We start from the raw sequence: 22,096 nt of genomic DNA on the forward strand, positions 1-22,096 counted from the left end.
AATACACACCAAATCATATGCACTACGCTGTTTATTGTCAAGTTACCGTGGAACAGGGGCGGGATGGGGAGAAGAGCCTCCAGGCAGAGAGGTGGAAGGAGCAGGGAGGTGGGAACTCTGCCCTTCCTCCAGGCTGGTGATGGTGGGGGCTCAGTCACCAGCAGGACTCCCTCAGATGCAGGCACAGTGCTGCGTGAGAAGGTTGGGCACCGTCTCATACTTAAAAGAGTAACCTCCATCTGAGGTGATGCGGACACGTAGGGACCTCATGGTCCCCGGGAGAGCAGCACAGCAGGGCTGGGGCCCTGGCACCAAAGAGAGGGGCTGGGCAGGGGTAGGGGGTGCCCCGGTGACGGGCAGGGGCAGATCTTGAGGGGTGGGCAGCCCACAGCCCCCGTGACAATAGTGGAAGATGAAACTGGGAGGGTGCACGATCCACCAGTCCCAGCCCAGCTCCTGGAAGGAGATATTGAGGGCCGCTCGGTGGCAGTTGGCATGGACGGCAGGTTCCTCTGGAGGCCTCTGCAGCAGGCGCAGCGCGGCGGGAGACCAAGGCCAGGGCAGCGGAGGTGTAGAGCGGCGGGCTCTCTCCCCTCCGCTGGGCGGCCTGGCCCGAGTGTGGGCCACCAGGAAGGGGGTGGCCTCAGGCCGGGCTGAGCAGGAGCAGAGAGGACAGCGCAGCAGGAGCACCAAGACGGGGTGGGTCAGCAGAGGGAAGGCAGAGGCGGCCAGGTGCAGCACGGCCCAGCGAGGGGGTGCCTGGCCCAGCGACATGGGCACAGCCGTGGGACCCCTGGATGACAGTGCCAGCAGGCCGAGCAGGGACCCAGAGCTATTAGCGGCTGCTGTCTCCTGCCTGTCCAGCCCCGTGTGGAGCCACAGCTGAGCCGAAGTCACCTGACGGCTGCGCATGTGCTGGGACGGTCGGAACACGTAGGTGAAGAGGCCCTCCTCGGCCTCCTGGACCAGCTCTCTGGCAGCTGGCTCGTTCCCGCAGCTGGCACCTGCAGGAGGCAGAGGGAAGGGAGAGGGCAGCCCTGACTGGCAGAACCCAGGACCCTCCTCAGCAGAAGGGATGTGGCTGCCACTCAAGAGCCTGCCAAGTACTCTACCGAGAGCTCTGCCAGACATGGGGGCTCTCCCTAGTTTTGGGGGAACTGACAGAGGTTCCCCTTTATTTCATCATTAGAGGACTTCAAAAATACCAGACATTGCCAACTTCTCTCTGAAGTGGTTTTACCAATTAATATTCCCCTCTGCGATGTGTAAGAGGCCCTGCACTCTCTCCCCTCACCAATGCCTAGAATTGTTAGTTAGATTTAAATTTTTGTTCATCTGATACTATGAAATGGAACTTTGAATGTGTACAAAGGCATTTGTTATATTACTCTTTAGATATATTTTTATATGTCAGAAATATTGCATGAGAAATTCTTGAGAATAATTTCACTTTAAAAAGACAGGTTAACACCAAGAAGAAGGAGGAGAAGAAGGAGGAGGTGAAGGAGGAGAAAGGATATAGATCGGAACAAAGGACCGTGCTTTCTAAGAAAATGCAGTTGGCATTCTTACCCTGACAGGTGTATAGATGGCACCAAACAATCATGAACCAGTTGAAGAACTGGCAATTGGGGCTGTACTGTTATGCGGATTATCTTGTTATAAACCTCACAACCACTGATCCATTTTGCAGATAAGAAAATTGAGGGTTAGAAAGATGAAATATCATTTAACTACTAAGTGGCCAGGCTGGGATTCTGCCTGATCCCAAAGCCACACTCACTCTACTGCACAGGGCCCGAAGTGCAAGGAGGCAGGGGATCCTCTCTGAGAGAAAAGTGAGCCAGATTACAACAAAGTCCAGCCAGAAGAGCGCTTTACACATTGAGTCAGTGCAACCTGGGGAAATGAAAAGAGAACTCAAGAGAAGGTAGACTAGTTTCCCAACTAATCTTTCTCCTGCATCCCTGATATCTTCTCAAGTCTCAGCTACTTGGGGCTAAAGAAAGTGTTTGAAGCAGGCAGCAAAAGCAAAGGTAGGAGGAAAGATGGCAGGAAGGGGCCCATACCCAGATATCTCTGTCCCTGGACACCCTTGCCCTCCCAGACGACTATCTCCCAAATGCCTCCTATGAACCATGCACTCCAGATACACCGTCTCACTTGACCCTCAGAGGCAGGCATTATTGCCTTTTTTACAGATGAGGAGACAGAGGCTCAGGAAGGTTTAGTAACTGGTCCATTATTGCAAAGCCAGTTGAGTCGCAGATCTGGGATTCAAACGCAGACCTGACTGGCTCCCAAGCCCACGTAATAGCACACTGTTTATCAAAGTTAAGGTGCCAGTTCCCCAGCCTCATTACCTGTAGCCGGGAAAAGGATGGCCTGGGAGACATCCTCTTCCTCGGGCTCAGAGCCCCTGCGCATGAAGCCCCCCACAGCATGTCTTCGGGGCAGACGCCTGACTCCGGGATTCCCACCTGCCCCAGTCACTGCCGGGGGCCCCAAGGCATCCAGGAACAGGGCCCTCACCTTGGCCAGGACAAGTTCCCGGTCCAGCTCCGGCCCAGGGCAGCCATGCCCACCCCGAGGGGCCAGCAGCAAGAGGAGCAGCTGAGGCCACATAGCTCACCTGGCCCTGCCAACAGTGAGCCCACACCCTGCCCTGTGCCCCTTCTGCCAGGGTCTGCCCAGGGCCTGCCCACTCTCCCCTCCCCATCCCACCACCCGCCCTCTTCTACCCTTCTCACCCCAGTCTTCCCCAGCCCTTCCCACGCCCTGCAGTGCGAGTTGCCCCTGCCCATGGCATTGAGACCTCCTATCTCTGACGCAGATGTCTGTGGCCCTGAGCCTTATCTCCCACTCCCGCCAGGAATGTGGGGGAGGGGGCTGGCGAGGGCTTTCACCCCAAGTGACCTGACCCACACATGCAGCCCCTCCCCCTACACACACACACACTCAGTGACTCACAACCTAGCACCCAGCACAGAGGTGATACCAGGTGGGACAGGAGCCTGGAAGCTGGGGTCTGCCAGCTCCTAAAAGTGTTATTTGTCAGGGAGACACAGCGCGCCAGCCCCTCGGAGCTTCTGGGGCCCCTTTCAGCCAAGCAGCTGCTGGGCCAGTCCTGGGGGGAAGGGCCGGGGCAGGGGCCAGAACTGGGGCTAAGGCGGGGGGTAGGTGGTCCTGCCTGCTCTAAACTTAGCCTGGAGGAGCCAGTCTGGGCTCTTGTCCTCCAGCTGTGTCATCAGAGAATATTTTGGGGATTGGCAGCGGCAGGCGCCTCTGCCACTCAGGCCCAAGCCTGGCGGGCGACTGGGGACCTGGCGGCTGGAGGTGGGAGGGAGGAGGGGAAAGAGGCCCCGGCTGTGGGAGGGGGCTGGGAAGACTGGCTCTCGGAGCAGGAAGCCAGGCCGCAGGCAGGGGAGGCTGCGGGGCCCCTCGCTGGGGAGGCACACAGGAAGGACTGCCCCCTGAGCCCTGGGCCCCGGCTCGGGAGTCGCCGCCGCCGCCGCCGAGCCGCACCTCCGGGCCTAGGGTAAGGAGGCGAGCCGGGAGCGGGAGGCCAGGGGAAAGCTCCGCAGGCCCCCAGACGCGCCCCGCCCCCGGGCTCCCGCCGCCGCCCCCGGCCTTCCCCCGCGCCGCTGCCATGAAGGCGGGCTCGGGGGATCAGGGGAGCCCCCCGTGCTTCCTTCGCTTCCCGCGGCCCGTGCGGGTGGTCAGTGGCGCCGAGGCTGAGCTCAAGTGCGTGGTGCTGGGTGAGCCGCCGCCCATTGTCGTGTGGGAGAAGGGCGGGCGGCAGCTGGCGGCCTCGGAGCGCCTGAGCTTCCCGGCGGACGGCGCTGAGCACGGCCTGCTGCTGAGCGGCGCGCTGCCCACCGACGCGGGGGTCTACGTGTGCCGCGCCCGCAATGCGGCCGGAGAGGCCTACGCGGCGGCCGCCGTCACCGTGCTGGAGCCGCCGGCCCCCGAGCCCGAACCCCAGCCTGCCGAGCGCCCGCTGCCGCCGCCGGGGGCCGGGGAGGGCGCCCCGGTGTTCCTGACGGGGCCCGGGTCCCAGTGGGTGCTGCGGGGGGCGGAGGTGGTGCTGGAGTGCCAGGTGGGGGGCCTCCCCGCGCCCACGCTGTACTGGGAGAAGGACGGCATGGCGCTGGACGAAGTGTGGGACAGCAGCCACTTCTCCCTCGAGCCGGGCCGCGCCGAGGGCCGCCCGGGCGTGAGCCTGGCGCTGCGCATCCTGGCGGCGCGGCTGCCGGACTCGGGCGTCTACGTGTGCCACGCCCGCAACGCGCACGGCCACGCGCGGGCCGGCGCGCTGCTGCAGGTGCACCAGCCCCCCGAGAGTCCCCCCGAGGACCCCGACGAGGCCCCCAAGCCCGTGGTGGAACCGCTCAAGTGCGCGCCCAAGACCTTCTGGGTGAACGAGGGCAAGCACGCCAAGTTCCGCTGCTACGTGATGGGCAAGCCCGAGCCCGAGATCGAATGGCACTGGGAGGGTCGCCCGCTGCTTCCTGACCGCCGCCGCCTCATGTACCGCGACCGCGACGGCGGCTTCGTGCTCAAGGTGCTCTACTGCCAGGCCAAGGATCGCGGGCTGTACGTGTGCGCCGCTCGCAACTCCGCAGGCCAGACGCTCAGTGCAGTGCAGCTTCACGTCAAAGGTACCGCGGCGCCCCCGGGCGGCCGGGGCCCTGGGGAGAGGCCTCCAGCGCCCTTCCAGACCCTCCTAACTCCAGCCCCACTCAGTGCCCAGAAAACGGTGGGAGTAAGGCAGGCAGAATATTAAAATACCAATTCTCGCCCACCCCCTGTCCCCCAGGGATTCGGATTTAGTGGGTCTCCAGGATACCTTTTCTTAACAAGCTCCCCAAGTGATTCCGAGGCAGATGATGGAAAACTACTCTTCGATAAAGGGCTTTAAGAAATGATTGATGTACAGACCGAGAGGGGCCTGCAACTCTTATAGTTCAGTGTTTTTCAACCTCTTTGTTGTTTCACCAGCCGTCCCCCAGTGGAAATCCCATCTGGGGCCCCAATATATAAGACAGATAAAAGGATCATTTTATGGATGTAAATTTCTAAATCCAAATTAACAACAGGTACTTATAAAGTGAACCAGTGAGAACAGGGGTCTATTTTATTGAATATACACATTTACCATTCATAACTGGGTCTAGTCTGTGAGCCCCATGGGGAAAGCCTAGCTGCAGGTGTCACATTGAGAAACTCCTGATTCACACCAAAGGGAGAAAACCTGAGGGAGAAAAAAAATGCCCCACAATTTCTGACTGTTCTTTCATTAGACTGCTCTCCAGGTTTGCAAGAAGAAGAAGGCAAAGGAGAGGAAATTTTATTCCAAAGTTGAGTCCCCAACAATACTTAATAAATGCTTACATTGCTCATAAAAAGAAAATTCAAGGGAGAAAAACACCCCAAACCCACACTGGAAGTTAAAGCTCTCCATAATAGGAATTCATCACAACTCACAACTTTATACCGTCACTAGTTACTACCCAACTCTTTCCCTTGGAGGAAAAAAAGTTGGCAAATCTCCTGAGCCCTGCCTGGCACACAGTCAAGCATGTGGCACCTGTGCCACAGTGGTGGCCTCTTGGGTACTGTTTGATGTGCACAAACTGGCCAGGCGGGGCTGAACTTTAACCCTCTGAGGAGAGAAAAGCCCAGCATGAAGGCAGAGCTTCCCAGAGCTGCACGACAAGACAGACATGCTTCAGCAGGAGTCCCAGTAAACCCACTGGCCGTTACCATCATCATGCTTTCTTTTTGTGAAATGCAGTTTTGAAAATGGTTAAAGTACTTTCAAAATGAAATTCAGCTCAAACTCTTGCAGAATTGTGTGTGGTGCCTGTGAGGGGCCCCAGGGAACAGTTTGAAAATCCCTGACGTGGTCCAAGCCCTTCCATCCCTTTCTCCACTTTACAAGTAAAGAAACTGAGGCCCAGAATCATGAAAATGGCCTTGGTCAAGGTGATGTGGCTAGTGAGTGTCAGGGTCGGATGAGAATTTGGGTTGTCTGACTTCCCTTCTGGGGGTTTCTCTGATTATACAATGCCCGCTGGCTCTGGGAGGAGAGCAAATGGCCTGAGCTAATGTGGCTTTAGGCAGTGGGTGATGGGAGGAGAGTCTTTCTCCTGGTTGGGCCCTCTCCAGAGCCTTTTCTGGTCTCTCCCTTCTCCACAGAGCCCCGCCTCCGCTTTACGAGGCCCCTGCAGGACGTGGAGGGCCGGGAGCATGGGATTGCGGTGCTGGAGTGTAAAGTCCCCAACTCCCGCATTCCCACGGCCTGGTTCCGCGAGGACCAGCGGCTGCTGCCCTGCCGCAAGTATGAGCAGATCGAGGAGGGCATGGTCCGGCGCCTCATCATCCACAGGCTGAAGGCCGATGACGATGGCGTCTACCTGTGCGAGATGCGCGGCCGGGTGCGCACCGTGGCCAACGTGACGGTCAAAGGTTGGCTGGCCAGTGGGAGGAGGCCGAGACCAAGGCAGGCAGATGCCCAGAGCTCTAGCTGATGGACTCTCATCTGTGTCTCAGGGCCCATCCTGAAGCGGCTGCCCCGGAAGCTCGACGTTTTTGAGGGAGAGAACGCGGTGCTGCTGGTGGAGACCCGCGAGGCTGCGGTGGAAGGGCGCTGGAGTCGAGATGGGGAGGACCTGCCGGCCACCTGCCAGAGCAGCTCTGGCCACATGCACGCCCTGGTCCTTCCAGGGGTCACCCGAGAAGATGCTGGCGAGGTCACCTTCAGCCTGGGCAACTCCCGTACCACTACTCTGCTCAGAGTCAAATGTGAGGGCCTGAAAGCCCTTAGGCAGACTCCTCAAGGGCTGGACTGGGGGGTCAGGGCTGGAGGGTGACCAGATGCCAGAGTCTGGGGTGGCAAAGTGGACTTAAGTTCAGAGGGCTGTGGGAGGCTGGATCAGGGCTCGGATGCAAACCCTGCCTCTGTCTCAGGCGTCAAGCACAATCCCCCGGGACCCCCGGTGTTGGCAGAGATGTTCAAGGGCCACAAGAACACGGTCCTGCTGACCTGGAAGCCTCCCGAGCCAGCTCCCGAGACCCCCTTCATCTACCGGCTGGAGCGGCAGGAGGTGGGCTCAGAAGACTGGATCCAGTGCTTCAGCATTGAGAAAGCTGGGGCCGTGGAAGTGCCGGGAGACTGTGTGCCCTCCGAGGGTGACTACCGCTTCCGCGTCTGCACCGTCAGCGAACATGGCCGCAGTCCCCACGTGGTGTTCCACGGGTCTGCTCACCTCGGTGAGTCGGTCCTGTCAGCCCAGGCTGTCAGCAACTGTACCCCAAGTCTCGCCCTCCCCATCACCTTCCTCCCTTTCCTGGTCCTCAGTCCTTGTCCTGTATTATATGCCTTCTGCCTGCCAGTCTCTGCCCTCTGCAATCCCCCCGGTTCTGATGGCTGCACTCTGCCCCCATCTCAGTGCCCACAGCTCGCCTGGTGGCTGGTCTGGAGGACGTGCAGGTATATGACGGGGAAGATGCCGTCTTCTCTCTTGATCTCTCCACCATCATCCAGGGGACCTGGTTCCTTAATGGGGAAGAGCTCAAGAGTAATGAGCCAGAGGGCCAGGTGGAGCCTGGGGCCCTGCGATACCGGATGGAGCAGAAGGGCTTGCAGCACAGACTCATTCTGCAAGCTGTCAAGCACCAAGACAGTGGAGCCCTGGTGGGCTTCAGCTGCCCAGGTGTGCAGGACTCGGCTGCCCTCACCATCCAAGGTTGGTGCTGGTGGGGACCAGGGTGGGCAGATAGAGTCAAGACACAGAAGTCCCGTCAACAAAATGAGGCAGTTACTATTCCTGCTTCTCACGTCTGGGCCAGGAGAGTAAGGAGCATCCATGGTGAGCTCAGACAGAGGGCTCAGCGATCCAGAAGTCCAATTTCAACCCCTTGTTATCTTCACCAGCATCATATCCAGATTCTCTGGGGGCGCTTTGTGGTTTGCAGAATTCTGTCATGTTTGTCATCTCAGATACACAGACCTTGGCCCCTGGTCCCAGACTGCTTCCTGCCCTACCATGTAATGCCTAATGTTATCAGAGCAACTTCCTGTGTGCCAGGCACAATCCTAATCTCTTTACATATATTAATTAGCACCATCCTCTCAACAGCCCTACAGGATCAGTTCTTTTGTCATCCCATTTTACAGATGGGGAAGCCAAGGCACAGAGAGTTTCAGTGACTTGCTCAAAGTCACAAAGCTAACGAGTGCTGGTGCTGGATTATAAAGCCAGGAGGTCTGGCTTCAGAATCACACTCTGGCACCTGGGGAAAGGGAAGGAGAGGGAATGAGGCCTCCCCAGGGATGACAGATCTTGGCAGGGGTCTGAAAGTTCAAGGAACACTCTGGCATTTGCCATTGCACCATTGCTGGAGTTTGTAAGGCTGGTCAAGGGATTCTCCAGTGCCCAAGTGCAGGGCATTGAGGTGGTTAGCTGCCAGCATCCCAGGAGGAGGACAAAGTGAGAAATAACCAGCAACCAGAGCAGCATTTCTAAAATGCAACCCAGGTTCACCAACATCTGAGCCATCTGGAGCGCTGGTTTACAATGCAGATTCCCGGGCCTTTGCACACTTGGAGGGCCTAAGAATCTGCATTTTCAGCAGGCTCCCTGGGAATTCTTATGCACACGAAAACCACTGCTCTTAAGAGTTGGTGTGTAACCCCAAAACTATTTTTTTTTGGCTGCACCATGTGGCATGCAGGATCTTAGTTCCCCAACTAGGGATTGAACCCGAGCCCCCTGCATTGGGAGCACAGGGTCTTAACCACTGGACTGCCAGGGAAGTCGCAGCCCAAAACTAATTTTTAAAAGTAAGAAATGCATCGATGGCAATCGTCTGGCCTGATGTGCCCACCCCCGTATCCTGAGCACGTGCCCTGGAATGGGATGTTTATTGGGGTAGCAGAGCACAACTACGGTGCCGCACGTGACCACACCTCTCCCCGTGCAGAGAGCCCGGTGCACATCCTGAGCCCCCAAGACAAGGTGGTGTTGACCTTCACAACCTCGGAACGGGTGGTACTGACCTGTGAGCTCTCCCGGGTGGACTTCCCAGCAAGCTGGTACAAGGACGGGCAGCAGGTGGAGGAGAGCGAGTCGCTGGTGGTAAAGATGGATGGGCGCAAACACCGCCTGATCCTGCCCGAGGCCCACGTCCGGGACAGCGGGGAGTTTGAGTGCAGAACGGAAGGGGTCTCAGCTTTCTTCAGCGTCGCCATCCAAGGTCAGGGACCGTGGCAGCCTGGGCTCCCCCAGCTGATGCTGACCCTGGGTTCTGCATGCACCCTGCCCCCTGGTCTCTCTGCCTGGGGGGGCCAAGGGGTCCAGGGGGCACGTTTGCAGATCACGCTGCCTCCAGCACACTTGGCCCCAGTGTACCCTCTGCTGGGCGGGAGGTGGGAGGAAGGACCTCCATTCAGTTAAGGGAAGGGAGGTGGGAGCTAACATTTGTTAGGCACCTACTAGCCGATTCCTGTGCTGGATACTTCAAATGTACACTTTCATTCAACCTTCACAACTGTATGGGGGGCAGTACATCTCCATTCAGAGATGACGCAGCTGAGGTTCAGAGAGGTTATGCAACTTGCTCACAATCACACAGCCAGCAAATACCCTAGCTGCGTTCACACCCAGGACTGTTTATCCCACTGCCCCAGGTGGCAGAGTCAAAGGGAAGTTTTAGGTGCAGTGGTCCAAAGGCTGTCAGAAGCCAGTCCATGTTCTACCTGCTTCAGAACCATCCTGGAAACCTGTTATAAGTGCACAGACTCCCCCAGGCCTCCAGGGCCAGAATACCCAGGACAGAGCCTGGAGATCCACTCTGGGAGAACAACTCGGGAACCACCGATGCAGCTCCATCTTCTCACTTTGAGTGGCCCCATTGCCAGAAGGTCATTTGGCCCCTGCCTGAATGTACCCAGTGATAGGGAACTCATTACCTGTAGGGAGCACTGCCGCACGGTAGCACCACTAAGTTGTTCTCACCTCCTCCCCGTCCTGGGACCAGCCCTCTGGGGGCTTCCTTGTAAAAGCAGCAGCAAGCACAGCCTTGATGTGACCTGCGACAGTAACCTCTCAGCCTAGACAAAGCCCTCTGTGTCCCCAGCCAGCCCCCTCGGATCCTCCGGGAACTCACAGAGCACTCTGGTGCCACGTGATCTGTCACACCTCACCCACCACGCCCTCAGCATTCCACGGTATTGCCCAGAGCACCACACCCACCCCTCGGCCAAGCAGCTAGTGTGGACTCATGTCTCCCGTTTTTGGGTGTCTGTGTGACCCCACCTCTGCTCCCCCCAGACCCCCCAGTGCACATCCTGGCCCCTCGGGAGCACGTGTTTGTGCACGCCATAACCTCCGAGTGTGTCATGCTGACCTGTGAGGTGGACCGGGAGGACGCCCCCGTTCACTGGTACAAGGATGGGCTGGAGGTGGAGGAGAGCGACTTCGTGGTGCTGGAGAGCGAGGGGCCCCGTCACCGCCTGGTGCTGCCTGCCGCCCAGCCTCCGGACGGGGGCGAGTTCCAGTGTGTCGCTGGGGACGAGCGTGCCTACTTTACTGTGACCATCACAGGTGGGGCTCCGGGCAGGCCATGGGAGGGGGAAGGTGTGCCCTGCCCCTGCATGGGCAGCTGGCACACTCCTGGGCTACGGTTCCCAGCCCCTGCTTCCCTCCCCCAGCTGATCATGTGCCACCCCTCCCCTCACCTCTGCTTTCTCCCCAACCCGTGCCCTGCACCCTGAGATGCCGTCACCTGCAGAAAATGCATTGTCATAAACACACCCGTCACAACTACATAAGTCACAGGGCAGCCTGCCTCCTCTGATCTGAAGATCCTCCAAGGGGAGCTTTAGGGATGGCAGTGCTACCACAGGGTGGGTGGGCCCAGGCACCAGGGGGGTCAGAAGGTCTGAGGCCTGCAGGAGACCCCAGCTCCGTCTGGGCACCCAGCCCTCCTCTCCCCAAATCCTACCCTTTGTACTGTCCCTGTCCCAACCCAGGAAATGTAGGGTTTCTACAGCTGAGGCTGACACCACAGTCCCCACGGTGCCCCTGTGCCCCAGCTGTGAGTGACTGTCCGAGCAGCTGTGAGCCATGGTCCGAGGGAAGACCCTCTTCTTCAATACGCAGCCCACTTTCCAGGAGTAGGGAACAGGTGTGGATCAGGCGGGGCAGCCGGGCACCTCAGCCCCAGCTCCTGACGCCCAACTGCGGCTGTCCCTGTCCTCCAGACGTCTCCTCATGGATCGTGTACCCCAGCGGCAAGGTGTACGTGGCAGCCGTGCGCCTGGAGCGCGTGGTGCTGACCTGCGAGCTGTGCCGGCCCTGGGCCGAGGTGCGCTGGACCAAGGATGGCGAAGAGGTGGTGGAGAGTCCCGCGCTGCTCCTGCAGAAGGAGGACACTGTCCGCCGCCTGGTGCTGCCCGCCGTCCAGCTGGAGGACTCGGGCGAGTACTTGTGTGAAATCGATGACGAGTCTGCTTCTTTCACTGTCACTGTCACAGGTGTGGGCCCACCCCAGCTGCCCGGGGTCACCAGAGGACAGTCCTGAGCCCTTGGGGGGGGGGGCTGGCCACATAGCCCATTGGGGAGGAGGGAGGTGGGGCTGCGGGTGCATGAACCGGGAGTCCCTGCCCAAAGACCCCAGGGTCCATGTTTGAGTAAGCAGGCTCCTCCCCAGCGCCCAAGGCTAGAAATAGCTATACTCCACCAGCTCGTTTACTGAGCACTTTCTATGTGTCAGGCACTGGGCCAGGGGCTGTGGGTCACTGGTGCGTAATGCAGGCATGCTCTCAGAGAGCTGCCAGTCTAGCTGGGGAGGCAGCTGTTAACCAGGGGTCGCAAACGGGCAGTCCCTAGGGCCCCACACAGCCCACAGATGTGTTTTGTTTGGCCTGCAGAGTCTTACCAAAGTCAGGACAGTTCAAATAACAACCCGGAGTTATGCGTCCTCTTGAAAAAGCCGAAGACCCGGCGCCTCTGGTCCCGCTTCCCCTCTTGGCGACGAACAGCTGGTGCTGAGTAGCAGCTTGCCCCCGTAATACGGGGCCCACATTCCTCTGTCCCACCCTCCCTGCCATTCCTTTTTGCTGGCCCCAGACTGCTTCAGCCACTGACCTTGCCTTACCTGGCCCCTGTGGGCATTTGAGTTTGCGACCCCTGTGTTTAACCAATAAACACAAATAAATGTACAGTAACACCTCGTGACAAGTGCTGTGAGGGATGAGGGCTCAAGAGAGCAGAACAGGAGGTCAGGGAGGGCCTTGGGGGAAAGTCACCATACCACCTGCAGGAGCCAGCCTGGGCTGGGCTTGGCTCCGGACACTCAGCAGCTCACAGACACACGCGCGTGCATCCTTCCAGGAATGCACAGCCTGGCGGGAAAGCCAGACATGTTAGAGGGTCTTATAGTGTGGGTTGATGTGCAGTGGGAGTCCAAGGCTGGGCTCTGCTAATCTGGTTGACAGGCAGGAAGTGCCTTCAAAATGGACATTTGGAGCAGGGACTGAGTTAGCTAAGTGGGGGTCAGGGTTTGGGCTGAAGATGGGAGGAGAATGTTCAAAGCGGGAAAGCACAGGATGACTATGGAAGTGATGGTTCCGTGCTGCAGCCCACAGTGCCAATCCCAGTGTGTGTGTGAGAGGGGTGGGGAGTGTAGGACCTAGGCAGCCCTGGGTGGCACGGAAGAACCCACTGGCTGCACTGGAGCGACCGTCCTGAGGCTGGCACCGTCTGGTTACCCTCTCCCCTGCCCTGCCCTAGGAACACTGCTTCAGCCTAGGCTTGAACTATGTAGGGCTCCCCAAATCCCTGCACTCCAGGTAGTGCAGCCTGAAGCACACAAGCCACAAAGCCAAAGAGGCCTTTCTGCACATATTCTGTCCTGTAGAGAGTCCCTTCAACCTCTCCCGCCCCAAGCCCTGGCCAGGCATAATGGCTGCAGACACACACATTCCAGCCCATAATAGGCCTCCCCACAAAACACCAGATTATTCATGGGAAGCTCACACAACACATCACCTTGGCTGTGGACCAGAAGAATCAAGTCTGATGCCAAGCTGAGGTCCCACAGCTGTGCAGGCATCCCAGCCCCGTGGCTGCACCCCATCCTCACTCCACTGCCTCCATCACCCGCCCCGCCACTCAGGCAGCCGCACTCTGCAATCTGCTGGCGCTGCTGGGCCCCAGAGGACCAGCCTGCATCCTCTAGACTCTTAGAACAAGCCCAGTTGGGGAGATGGAGGCAAGGGCTGAGTGTGCACTGGTGGGCACATCTGCCCTTACACGCCTCTGCAAAGACATAGGCTAGGAAGCTAGCAGTTCCCCAGCCCAGCCACAAGGGGGCCAAATGCTAAAGGAACACTAAAGCATCCTGGAGACTTGATTCTGGGAGACCTCCAAGGTGCATGGAAGCGTGGGCAGGCCCGGGCCCAGTGCACCTGTTGCCTCCAATATTGACATGGCTCCTTTCTGTGAAAGACTGACCACTCCAGAGCAGTTGGAGATGAACTCCTAGAAATAGCATTTAACATCCCTGGGGAACCCTTAGACAGATGTTGACAGCTCTTATGCACAGATGCAAAATTCATTACTGAGTTTCCTGCAAGCCTTACCACTGCCTGCAGAGTCTGAGCCTCCCTTTATCAGAAGGTTGTTCTTCCTGCCCTCGAGTAGGTATAGGCAGCTGTGGCCATAAGGAAGTTGCTTAATCACACTGTGCCTCGGTTTCCTCATCTGGGAAATGGCTATAAAACAATACCTACTCCCAACGATTGCTATGAGGGTGTAAAGTGCTTACGACTGTTCCTGAAACTTTAGCAAGCTGTACATAAGTACTTGCTATTACAGATTTGCCATCCCTTGTCCACAATTCTTAAAAAAAAAATACTCAGAAGACTTTTTGTAAGTTTGGTATTAACATTCATTTCAGTAAAACCTGAGCTTAACTCTGTGAAGCTATTCACACTTTTTAATTATCCTGCTTAGGGTAAATCTATATGTTACCCTGCAGAAATGTTAATGTGATTGATTGTGGGGGGACCAGAGTGGGAGCTGAGGGGGGTATGTGATATGTGATAAATGCACCATTTCTGGAATTGGAAGCATTCTGGATTCTGTAACATTTCTGGCCCCAGGGATTTCAGAGAACAGATTTTGGACCTATTATTATCCTTATTACTCTTACGATTGTGGGTGACCAGGACTTCATGCTGCCAGATGGCTCCAGGGAGGCTGACGGTGAGTTTGTGACAGCCTGTGGTTGTCCCCACTCTGCAGAACCTCCAGTGCGTATCATATACCCCCGGGACGAGGTGACCTTGGTCGCCGTGAGCTTGGAGTGTGTGGTGCTGATGTGTGAGCTGTCGCGGGAGGATGCCCCTGTGCGATGGTACAAGGATGGGCTGGAGGTGGAGGAGAGCGAGGCCCTGGTGCTGGAGAGTGATGGGCCCCGCCGCCGCCTGGTGCTGCCTGCCGCCCAGCCCGAGGATGGGGGCGAGTTCGTGTGTGACGCCGGAGATGACTCAGCCTTCTTCACTGTCACCGTCACAGGTGAGCAGTCTCTGGAACACCCTGGGGAAATAGGCAGGAGGCTGAGGGACAGACATCCAACCCTCCCAGTTCCTGCATCTTCAGGGCCCCCGCCTGCCACACACAGCTTTCCCCTTGTCCAGCCTGCCCTCCTTCCCCAGCCTCATTCTCAGCCATCAGAGAGCCCTGACTTGCCCAAATCAGGTAGGGATGGTGACCAGAGGCCTGCTGGAGAGAGCCCAGCAGTCAGGAGCACTCGTTCATTCATTTATTTGACAAATACTGGTGTGCTCAGCACTGTTTTGGATGCTGAGGGATACAGTAATGAAAACCTCTCTTTACAGAGCTTGCCTTTTTGTGAGAGCAGACAGTCAGCAAATAAGGAGAAGACATGGTTTTTCAGGTGGTGATCAGTGCATCGGAGGCAAAGCAGGGAAAGGGAATAGGAATTGGGGGGTGGGGTAGGAAGGGATGTGCGTTGGGGTCAGATAGATCTGGCCGTGAGTATGGGTCTGCCTCTTTTTTTCCATGTGACTTTGGGCAAGTCAGTTCCCTGTAAAGAGGTTTCAGGTCCTCATCTGTAAAGTGAAGCCAACACTAGGGAGTGTCAGGAGTAGCTGAGAGAAGACTTTCGTTGTGCACACAGTAAGTGCTTACGGATTGTAGGTGGCACATTCCCAAGAGCTGCGCTGCAAAGGGCTGAGAATCTAGCTGTGAGGCAGGTAAAGGCCGGCTGGCCGAGCCCCCTTGCCCCTCCCTCTGTCCACCCACCAGCCCCTCCGGAGAGGATTGTGCATCCGGCAGCCCGCTCCTTGGACCTGCAGTTTGGGGCTCCATGGCGCGTGGAGCTGCGCTGCGAGGTGGCCCCAGCTGGGTCCCAGGTGCGCTGGTACAAGGATGGGCTGGAGGTGGAAGCATCAGATGCCCTGCAGCTGGGTGCCGAGGGGCCCACTCGCACCCTGACCCTGCCCTACGCCCAGCCCGAGGACGCCGGGGAGTATGTGTGTGAGACTCGTGATGAAGCCGTCACCTTCAACGTCAGCCTGGCTGGTGGGTGCTCCCGGCCAGCCCGGGTGTGGGAGGTGTGGGCATCACTGAGCTGACACCTCCTCTCTCTGTCCAGAGCCACCAGTCCAGTTCCTTGCCCCAGAGGCAGCCCCCAGCCCCCTCTGCGTGGCCCCCGGGGAGCCAGTGGTGCTGAGCTGTGAACTGTCTCGGGCTGGCGCCCTAGTCTCCTGGAGCCACAATGGGAGGCCGGTGCAGGAGGGCGAGGGCCTGGAGCTCCGAGCCGAGGGCCCCCGCCGCGTCCTCTGCATCCGGGCTGCAGACCCGGCCCACGCAGGCCTCTACACCTGCCAGTCCGGGGCAGCCCCGGGGGCCCCCAGCCTCAGCTTCACTGTTCAAGTGGCTGGTAAGTGTAGCCCAGGCAGGAAGCCTGAGGGTGGTGCCCCTAAACCAGTGAGTCACCCCCTTCTCAAGCACACCTGGCCCACCCCCGCCCCACCGTTCTCCGTCCCTTTCCCCATCTTGCCTCCCACTGCCCTCCTCCCAGCCCATGAGCCACTCCCTCCTGGTGACCCCTGGCTCTGACCCCACAGAGCCTCCCGTGCGGGTGGTGGCCCCCGAGGCAGCCCAGACGAGGGTTCGCAGCGCCCCAGGCGGGGACCTAGAGCTGGTGGTGCACCTCTCTGGGCCGGGGGGCCCTGTGCGCTGGTACAAGGACGGGGAGCGCCTGGCAAGCCAGGGGCGGGTGCAGCTGGAGCAGGACGGGGCAAGGCAGGTGCTGCGGGTGCAGGGGGCACGGAGCAGGGACGCTGGGGAGTACCTGTGCGACACGCCCCAGGACAGCCGCATCTTCCTCGTCAGCGTGGAAGGTAACAGTGCACCCCTCACCCGAGGGCCACATGCCCGCACCATTCTGGGCCCCCTCCTCCCCCTGCGTAGCCACCTTGCTGCCTCTGGCTCCAGACAATGCACTCATGGCTATTCCTTGGATCGGGGCTCAGGGCTCCCTCTTCCAGGAACCCTCAAATAGCAGGGGCACAGTGCAGCGGGGGATTCTGCTTCCCAGTAGCTGTGTGACACTGGCCAGTTGCTTAAACTCTTTGAGCCCCAGCTCCAAAGTGGGGGGATCGTGCTTGTCTATAGGGCTGTTGTGACAGTCAGATGAGATCGATTGGGTCCATAGTAAATGACCTGCTGTTATTAGGGAGTCAGAGAGGTGGGTGCCAGGCCAGCATTGAGAAGGGGTAGCTAGGAGTAGCAGGGCGTTGACATCTCGTCCTTTGTAACACCTCATGGCTGACACAGTAGGTCCTCAGGAAGGTTCTGTTCAATAGCTAGAGGATGAGGGCCTGTTATTGGGGAGGAGGGGATGAGGAGGGGATGAGGAGGAGGGAGGCAGGAAGACTCAGCCCACCTCACCGTCTGACCCCGCCCCCCAGAACCACCGCTGGTGAAGCTGGTCTCAGAGCTGATACCACTCACTGTCCACGAGGGTGATGATGCCACATTCCGGTGTGAAGTGTCCCCATCAGATGCCGACATCACCTGGCTGCGCAATGGGGCCATTGTCACCCCAGGGCCCCAGCTAGAGATGGCCCAGAATGGGTCAAGCCGCACGTTGACCGTGCGAAGCTGCCAGCTCGAGGATGCAGGGACTGTGACTGCCCGAGCAGGGGGCACGTCCTCAAGTGCCCGGCTCCACGTTCGAGGTTTGGTCCTGATGGAGATACAGTAGTCTTGTTCCTGAACCTATTCTCCCAGCCCCGGCCCTCGCAGGGGGTCAGCCCACCAGGGTCCACAGCCCCCTCTCTCTTTCTCCTCAGAAACGGAGCTGCTGTTCCTGCGGCGGCTGCAGGACGTGCGGGTGGAGGAAGGCCAGGACGTGTGCCTCGAAGTGGAGACAGGCCGCGTGGGGGCGGCAGGGGCCGTGCGCTGGGTGCGAGGTGGGGCGCCCCTACCCCCTGACTGCCGCCTGTCCACGGCCCAGGATGGCCACACCTACCGCCTCTTCATCCACGGCGTCGTGCTAGCCGACCAGGGCACCTACGGCTGCGAGAGCCACCATGATCGCACCCTGGCCAGGCTCAGCGTGAGGCGTGAGTGCCCCATCGTCTCCTAACACGTCGCCTGCCCCCTGGCACAGCCTCTTCTGGCTGGCTCAGGGCCCCTCAGACCCCCACCAAAGTGCCGCTTGCCGCAAGGCAAGTCAGCCCTGGCTGACCCCCAAGAGTGTGACCTGAAGCAGCCTGCCCAAAGCAAAACATTTGTTTTTCTAATGTTTTCTGTTTGCCTTAGAAGTCCATGTGGATTTTGCATTCCATTTCATATGTCCAAGCTGGCTTTGCTGTGAACATAAATATTATGCTCCAGAAAGACTTGCCATATTTATCCTTCAGTCACCTGCCCCAGGATACACGGGCCCATCTGAGAAGCAGGGATGGTTGGCAAATAGCACCGCCACCCCCAAGATAGAGCCCTCTATTAACAGTGTGACCTCATGCAAGTTACTTAACCTCTCTGAGCCAAGTTTTCTTTAAAAAGGGTCTTTGGGAACATTAATTGGGATAATAGAAATACTTACACAGAGCTTGGTAAATGGTTATTGTTGGTGATGTGTATTCTCTTCTAATTTATTTCATTCATTTAATCACAATAAACTCATGTCTCAATGCTATAAACCTTGTACAATTGGGGAAACTGAGGCCCAGAGAGGTCAAGCAGTTTGCCATAGGTTCCACAGCACACAAACTATGTGGCAGAGCTAGGGTCCAGCCCTGGTGTGTCTGACTTCAAATTCTGTGTTCCTTCCAGTGTCACAGCACCCCTCATCCAAACTCCTCACCCCCCTAACCACATGTCACCCCCTTCAGGTGTCTCCTCTCCTAACCCTAGTAAGCCCCTCTCTCCACCCAAGTCTGAATGGCTCCGCTCCCTTCTTCCTGCACCCTGGTTCTGAACTTTGTTCTATAGGGCCTTACTAGGTTGGATGTTAAGGGTGGTGCAGGCAGAGCCAAGGGGTGGGGGTGGGGGTGGGGGTGGGGGTTCCCCAAAAGCCCCACCCAGATTTGGAGCCCTCATCCTCCCTCTTCCCTCATCTCCTCCCACTAGCGAAGCAGCTAAGGGTGCTGCGGCCTCTGGAGGATGTGACCATCACCGAGGGGGGCAGCGCCACCTTCCAGCTGGAGCTGTCCCAGGAGGGTGTGACTGGGGAGTGGGCCCGGGGTGGAGTCCAGCTGCAGCCGGGGCCCAAGTGCCAAATTGACGCAGAGGGCCATGCTCACCACCTGGTACTCAGTGGCCTGGGACTGGCCGACTCAGGCTGCATCTCCTTCACGGCGGATGCCCTGCGCTGTGCAGCCAGGCTCACTGTGAGAGGTGCGGACTCTGGAACCACCACCCGCCTGCTGGCTTCTCTGGGTGTGATTCTACTGATCCCACTACCCGTGTGGCCCCCACTGACCCTGACTGTCCTAGCTTGGCCCTCACTGATCTCCCTGCCAGAGCGTGACTCCCCTGACCCTTTGGCCATGGGTGGCCCCAGTGACTGCCCTGCCGGAGTGTGTCTCCACTGACTCTCCTGTTCTTGTGGACCACTGACTGTGCCACTGTGAGTTGCCTGTGCCAGTGTGGTGTCTGTCTGCCTGACCATGGCCCCGCTGGCCACCCTGAGTGTGAGCCCACTGACCACGCCTACCAGCTGCAGCCCCCTCTGCCTGTCTGAGTGTGCCCCCTCACTACTCAAGTCCCAGCATTCCACTGACTATGCCAAAGGGTGATTCCACTGGCAACTCTGCTTCAGTGTCCCCCATTTTTGCTTGCAGCCCCAGTGTGTTCCCCACTGACCATGTCTGCTCTAGGTTCCCCCCCATTGCTCCTCTGAACCCATGGTGTCCCCCACTGGCCAGTGTCTCCTGTTCATGCCAGCCACTTTGGCCCCCACTGACCATGCTTGCCTGTGGGTAACTCCACTGGCATCTCTGCTCCAGTTTCCCCTATGCCCCTCTAGCCCCTGCATGTCCCCCACTGACCACCATAAATGTGAGCAACCCCTAGCAGGCCATTCCTGCCCTGTGGACCCCTCTGACCCCGCTGTGACCCCCATTGACCAGCATCCCCTTTGAACCACTTGTCCCAGAATGCCCCCTACTCACTGGTGGCCTCTGTTGATCACCTTGTCTAAATGTGCCCACCGGTGCCCCCTTATGTCCAATATGTCCTCCTTCTCCCCCTCCCAGAGGCCCCAGTGACGTTTGTGCAGGGGCTACAGGACCTAGAAGTGACCGAGGGCAACACAGCTACGTTCGAGTGTGAAATTTCCCAGACCTTGGCTGATGTCACCTGGGAGAAGGTCAGAGCCCAAACCCAGCCCAGCCCACCTCAGCATCCTAACAGCAGTAACAATGTCCCAACAGAAATAACTGATATTCACTGAGCGATGTGCCTGGCACTGTGCTAAGAATTACTTTACATTTAATCCTCTAACACTTACAGCAGCCCTATGAGGCAGGTCTTATTATCTCCATGTTATCTATAAGGAGACTGATGCTCGGTGGGGTGAAATATTGCCCAGAGGCAGACATAGAGCCCATATTTGAATCCAGGTTTCCTGATTCCAGAATCCACACGCATGGCTGGTACGATCAGTACATGACTCTAGGCTTCCCGCGTCTGTGGGGCTCCCTCTCATCCCTAACGTCCAGGGTGACACCTGTCCAATGACACTCCTGGCGAGGCCTGGGAAGGCGCAGGACAGCCCTACCCCATAGCATAAACGTGCCTCAAAACTGCTTGGCATCAATAGAAGGCGCGAGCGCCTATCAGGGCCGGGGCCGCCTGTGCCCACCGAATTTTCACCCCGACCCTTTTACAACTCCCGCCTCTAGGATGGGCGGCCGCTCTCCCCCAGCCCTCGGCTCAGGCTCCAGGCCCTCGGCACGCGCCGCCTTCTCCAGCTGCGGCGCTGCGGCCCCTTGGACTCTGGGACTTACAGCTGCGTAGTGGGGATGGCCCGAGCCGGGCCCGTCCACCTGGTGGTGCACGGTGGGTACCGGGCGCTGCCCGGGTGGGGCACTCTAGTGGGTGCGGGAACTGCGGACCGGACTTGCAGCCGGGACCCGCTCTGCTGCTTCTAAGGACAGAGCGGATCGTGGGCGGAGCCGGGTACCGCCCCGCCCGCCTCACGCCCCCCGGCTCCGCCCCAGAGCGCAAGGTGTCTGTCCTCTTGGAGCTTCGGTCCGTGCGCGCCCGCGAAGGCGACGCAGCCACTTTCGAGTGCGCCGTGTCGGAGGTCGAGACCACCGGGAGCTGGGAGCTCAGAGGCCGCACACTGAGACCCGGAGGCCGCGTCCGCATCCGACAGGAAGGTGTGGCCGACCTTCTACCCATTCTGGCCCCTCGCTGCCCCGCCCCCCGGCCCAAACAGAGCCCGCCCAGATAGGATGAGTCCCACCTCCAGCTCGAATAGGCCCCGCCCCACGGCCCGAGGAGCGGTCTCCCGGTCTTTCCCTGGCCCCTAGCGCTGCGCCCTTATTCGTGGACCGCCCCTCTTTCCCCTCGGCATCTCAATTCCGCCCAGGCCAGCTCACATTTTCCGCGCCCGAACCGACCCGGAGACCTACTCTGGCCCCACCCTCATCCTCGAGCCCTCCTCAGAGGCGGCTCTGGCCCCGCTAGCGCCCCCCTCGCCCCCAGGGAAGAAACACATTCTGGTCCTGAGCGAGCTGCGCGCGGAGGACGCTGGTGAGGTCCGCTTCCAGGCGGGACCCGCCCTGTCCGTGGCTCAGCTGGAGGTGGAGGGTAAGCAACTGGGGCAAGGACTACCTGAAATGAACACTATCTCCCCCTGGAACCGGCAGCCTGGCTGCTGGTCCGAGGAAAGCTGCCTCCCCCATCCCTTCCTCGCGGGACTCTCCGGGGGCGGGTCACAGAGGGCAGTGCGTTTCCTTGGGAGGAGACTTTGGGTTGAGGGTAGAGAGAAACGGGCTGGTGGCATAGAGATCTGAGGCCGCAGCGGGAAGGCAGATGCATCTCCCCTCCTGGGGCCCTGCGTGTCCCTATTAACTTAAACCCTCGTCCTCCACCCCCAGCACTGCCTCTCCAGATGTGCCGCCGCCCCCCTCTCGAGAAGACGGTTCTGGTCGGCCGCCGGGCGGTGCTGGAGGTGACTGTGTCCCGCTCGGGGGGCCAAGTGTGCTGGTTGCGGGAGGGGGTCGAGCTGTGCCCGGGAGACAAGTACGAGCTGCGCAGCCATGGCCCCACCCACAGCCTGGTCATCCATGACGTGCGACCTGAGGACCAGGGCACCTACTGCTGCCAGGCCGGCCAAGACAGCACCCACACACGGCTGCTGGTAGAGGGTGAGTAAAGCCGACTGGGCAGAGGTCAGAGAGGTAGGCTGGCTGGCCAGGGGTCTCCTGAGAGCTGGCGGGCTGAGACACACCTCCTGAAGATTTTCCAAGACTTGGGATGGCAAGCTGGTTCTGAGATGTTTTGGAGGTGGGGAGTGGAGAGGCAGGAGATCACAG

At 59.0% G+C, this 22,096-nt stretch overlaps 2 protein-coding genes across 3 annotated transcripts; one reads left to right on the forward strand and one right to left on the reverse strand.

The window, feature by feature from the left end:
- Positions 1–13: 13 nt before the first annotated feature.
- Positions 14–3,371, reverse strand: INHA (inhibin subunit alpha). Its single transcript, XM_057745946.1, has 2 exons — positions 2,364–3,371; positions 14–1,004 (listed from the first exon to the last, which is right to left on the reverse strand). The coding sequence occupies exons 1-2, from the start codon at positions 2,623–2,625 to the stop codon at positions 172–174; spliced, it is 1,095 nt and encodes a 364-aa protein (XP_057601929.1). The 5' UTR covers positions 2,626–3,371; the 3' UTR covers positions 14–171.
- A 278-nt stretch (positions 3,372–3,649) lies between these two features.
- On the forward strand, positions 3,650–21,936 carry OBSL1 (obscurin like cytoskeletal adaptor 1). 2 transcript variants are annotated; one of them, XM_057745945.1, is made up of 20 exons: positions 3,650–4,661; positions 6,202–6,471; positions 6,556–6,807; positions 6,973–7,275; positions 7,455–7,751; positions 8,989–9,261; positions 10,338–10,610; positions 11,270–11,542; positions 14,316–14,588; positions 15,342–15,617; positions 15,691–15,978; positions 16,166–16,441; positions 17,012–17,281; positions 17,396–17,668; positions 18,681–18,947; positions 19,808–19,920; positions 20,456–20,612; positions 20,774–20,935; positions 21,264–21,368; positions 21,659–21,936. In XM_057745945.1, the coding sequence occupies exons 1-20, from the start codon at positions 3,650–3,652 to the stop codon at positions 21,934–21,936; spliced, it is 5,691 nt and encodes a 1,896-aa protein (XP_057601928.1). The 2 variants fall into 2 exon arrangements, with proteins under 2 accessions (XP_057601928.1, XP_057601927.1); XM_057745944.1 differs by lacking the exons at positions 14,316–14,588; positions 15,342–15,617; positions 15,691–15,978; ... (7 more) ...; positions 21,264–21,368; positions 21,659–21,936 and adding an exon at positions 11,939–12,225.
- The last annotated feature ends 160 nt before the right edge of the window (positions 21,937–22,096 follow it).

Source organism: Hippopotamus amphibius, chromosome 8 (assembly GCF_030028045.1).
Source record: "Hippopotamus amphibius kiboko isolate mHipAmp2 chromosome 8, mHipAmp2.hap2, whole genome shotgun sequence".
Classification (NCBI taxonomy): Eukaryota; Metazoa; Chordata; class Mammalia; order Artiodactyla; family Hippopotamidae; genus Hippopotamus; species Hippopotamus amphibius.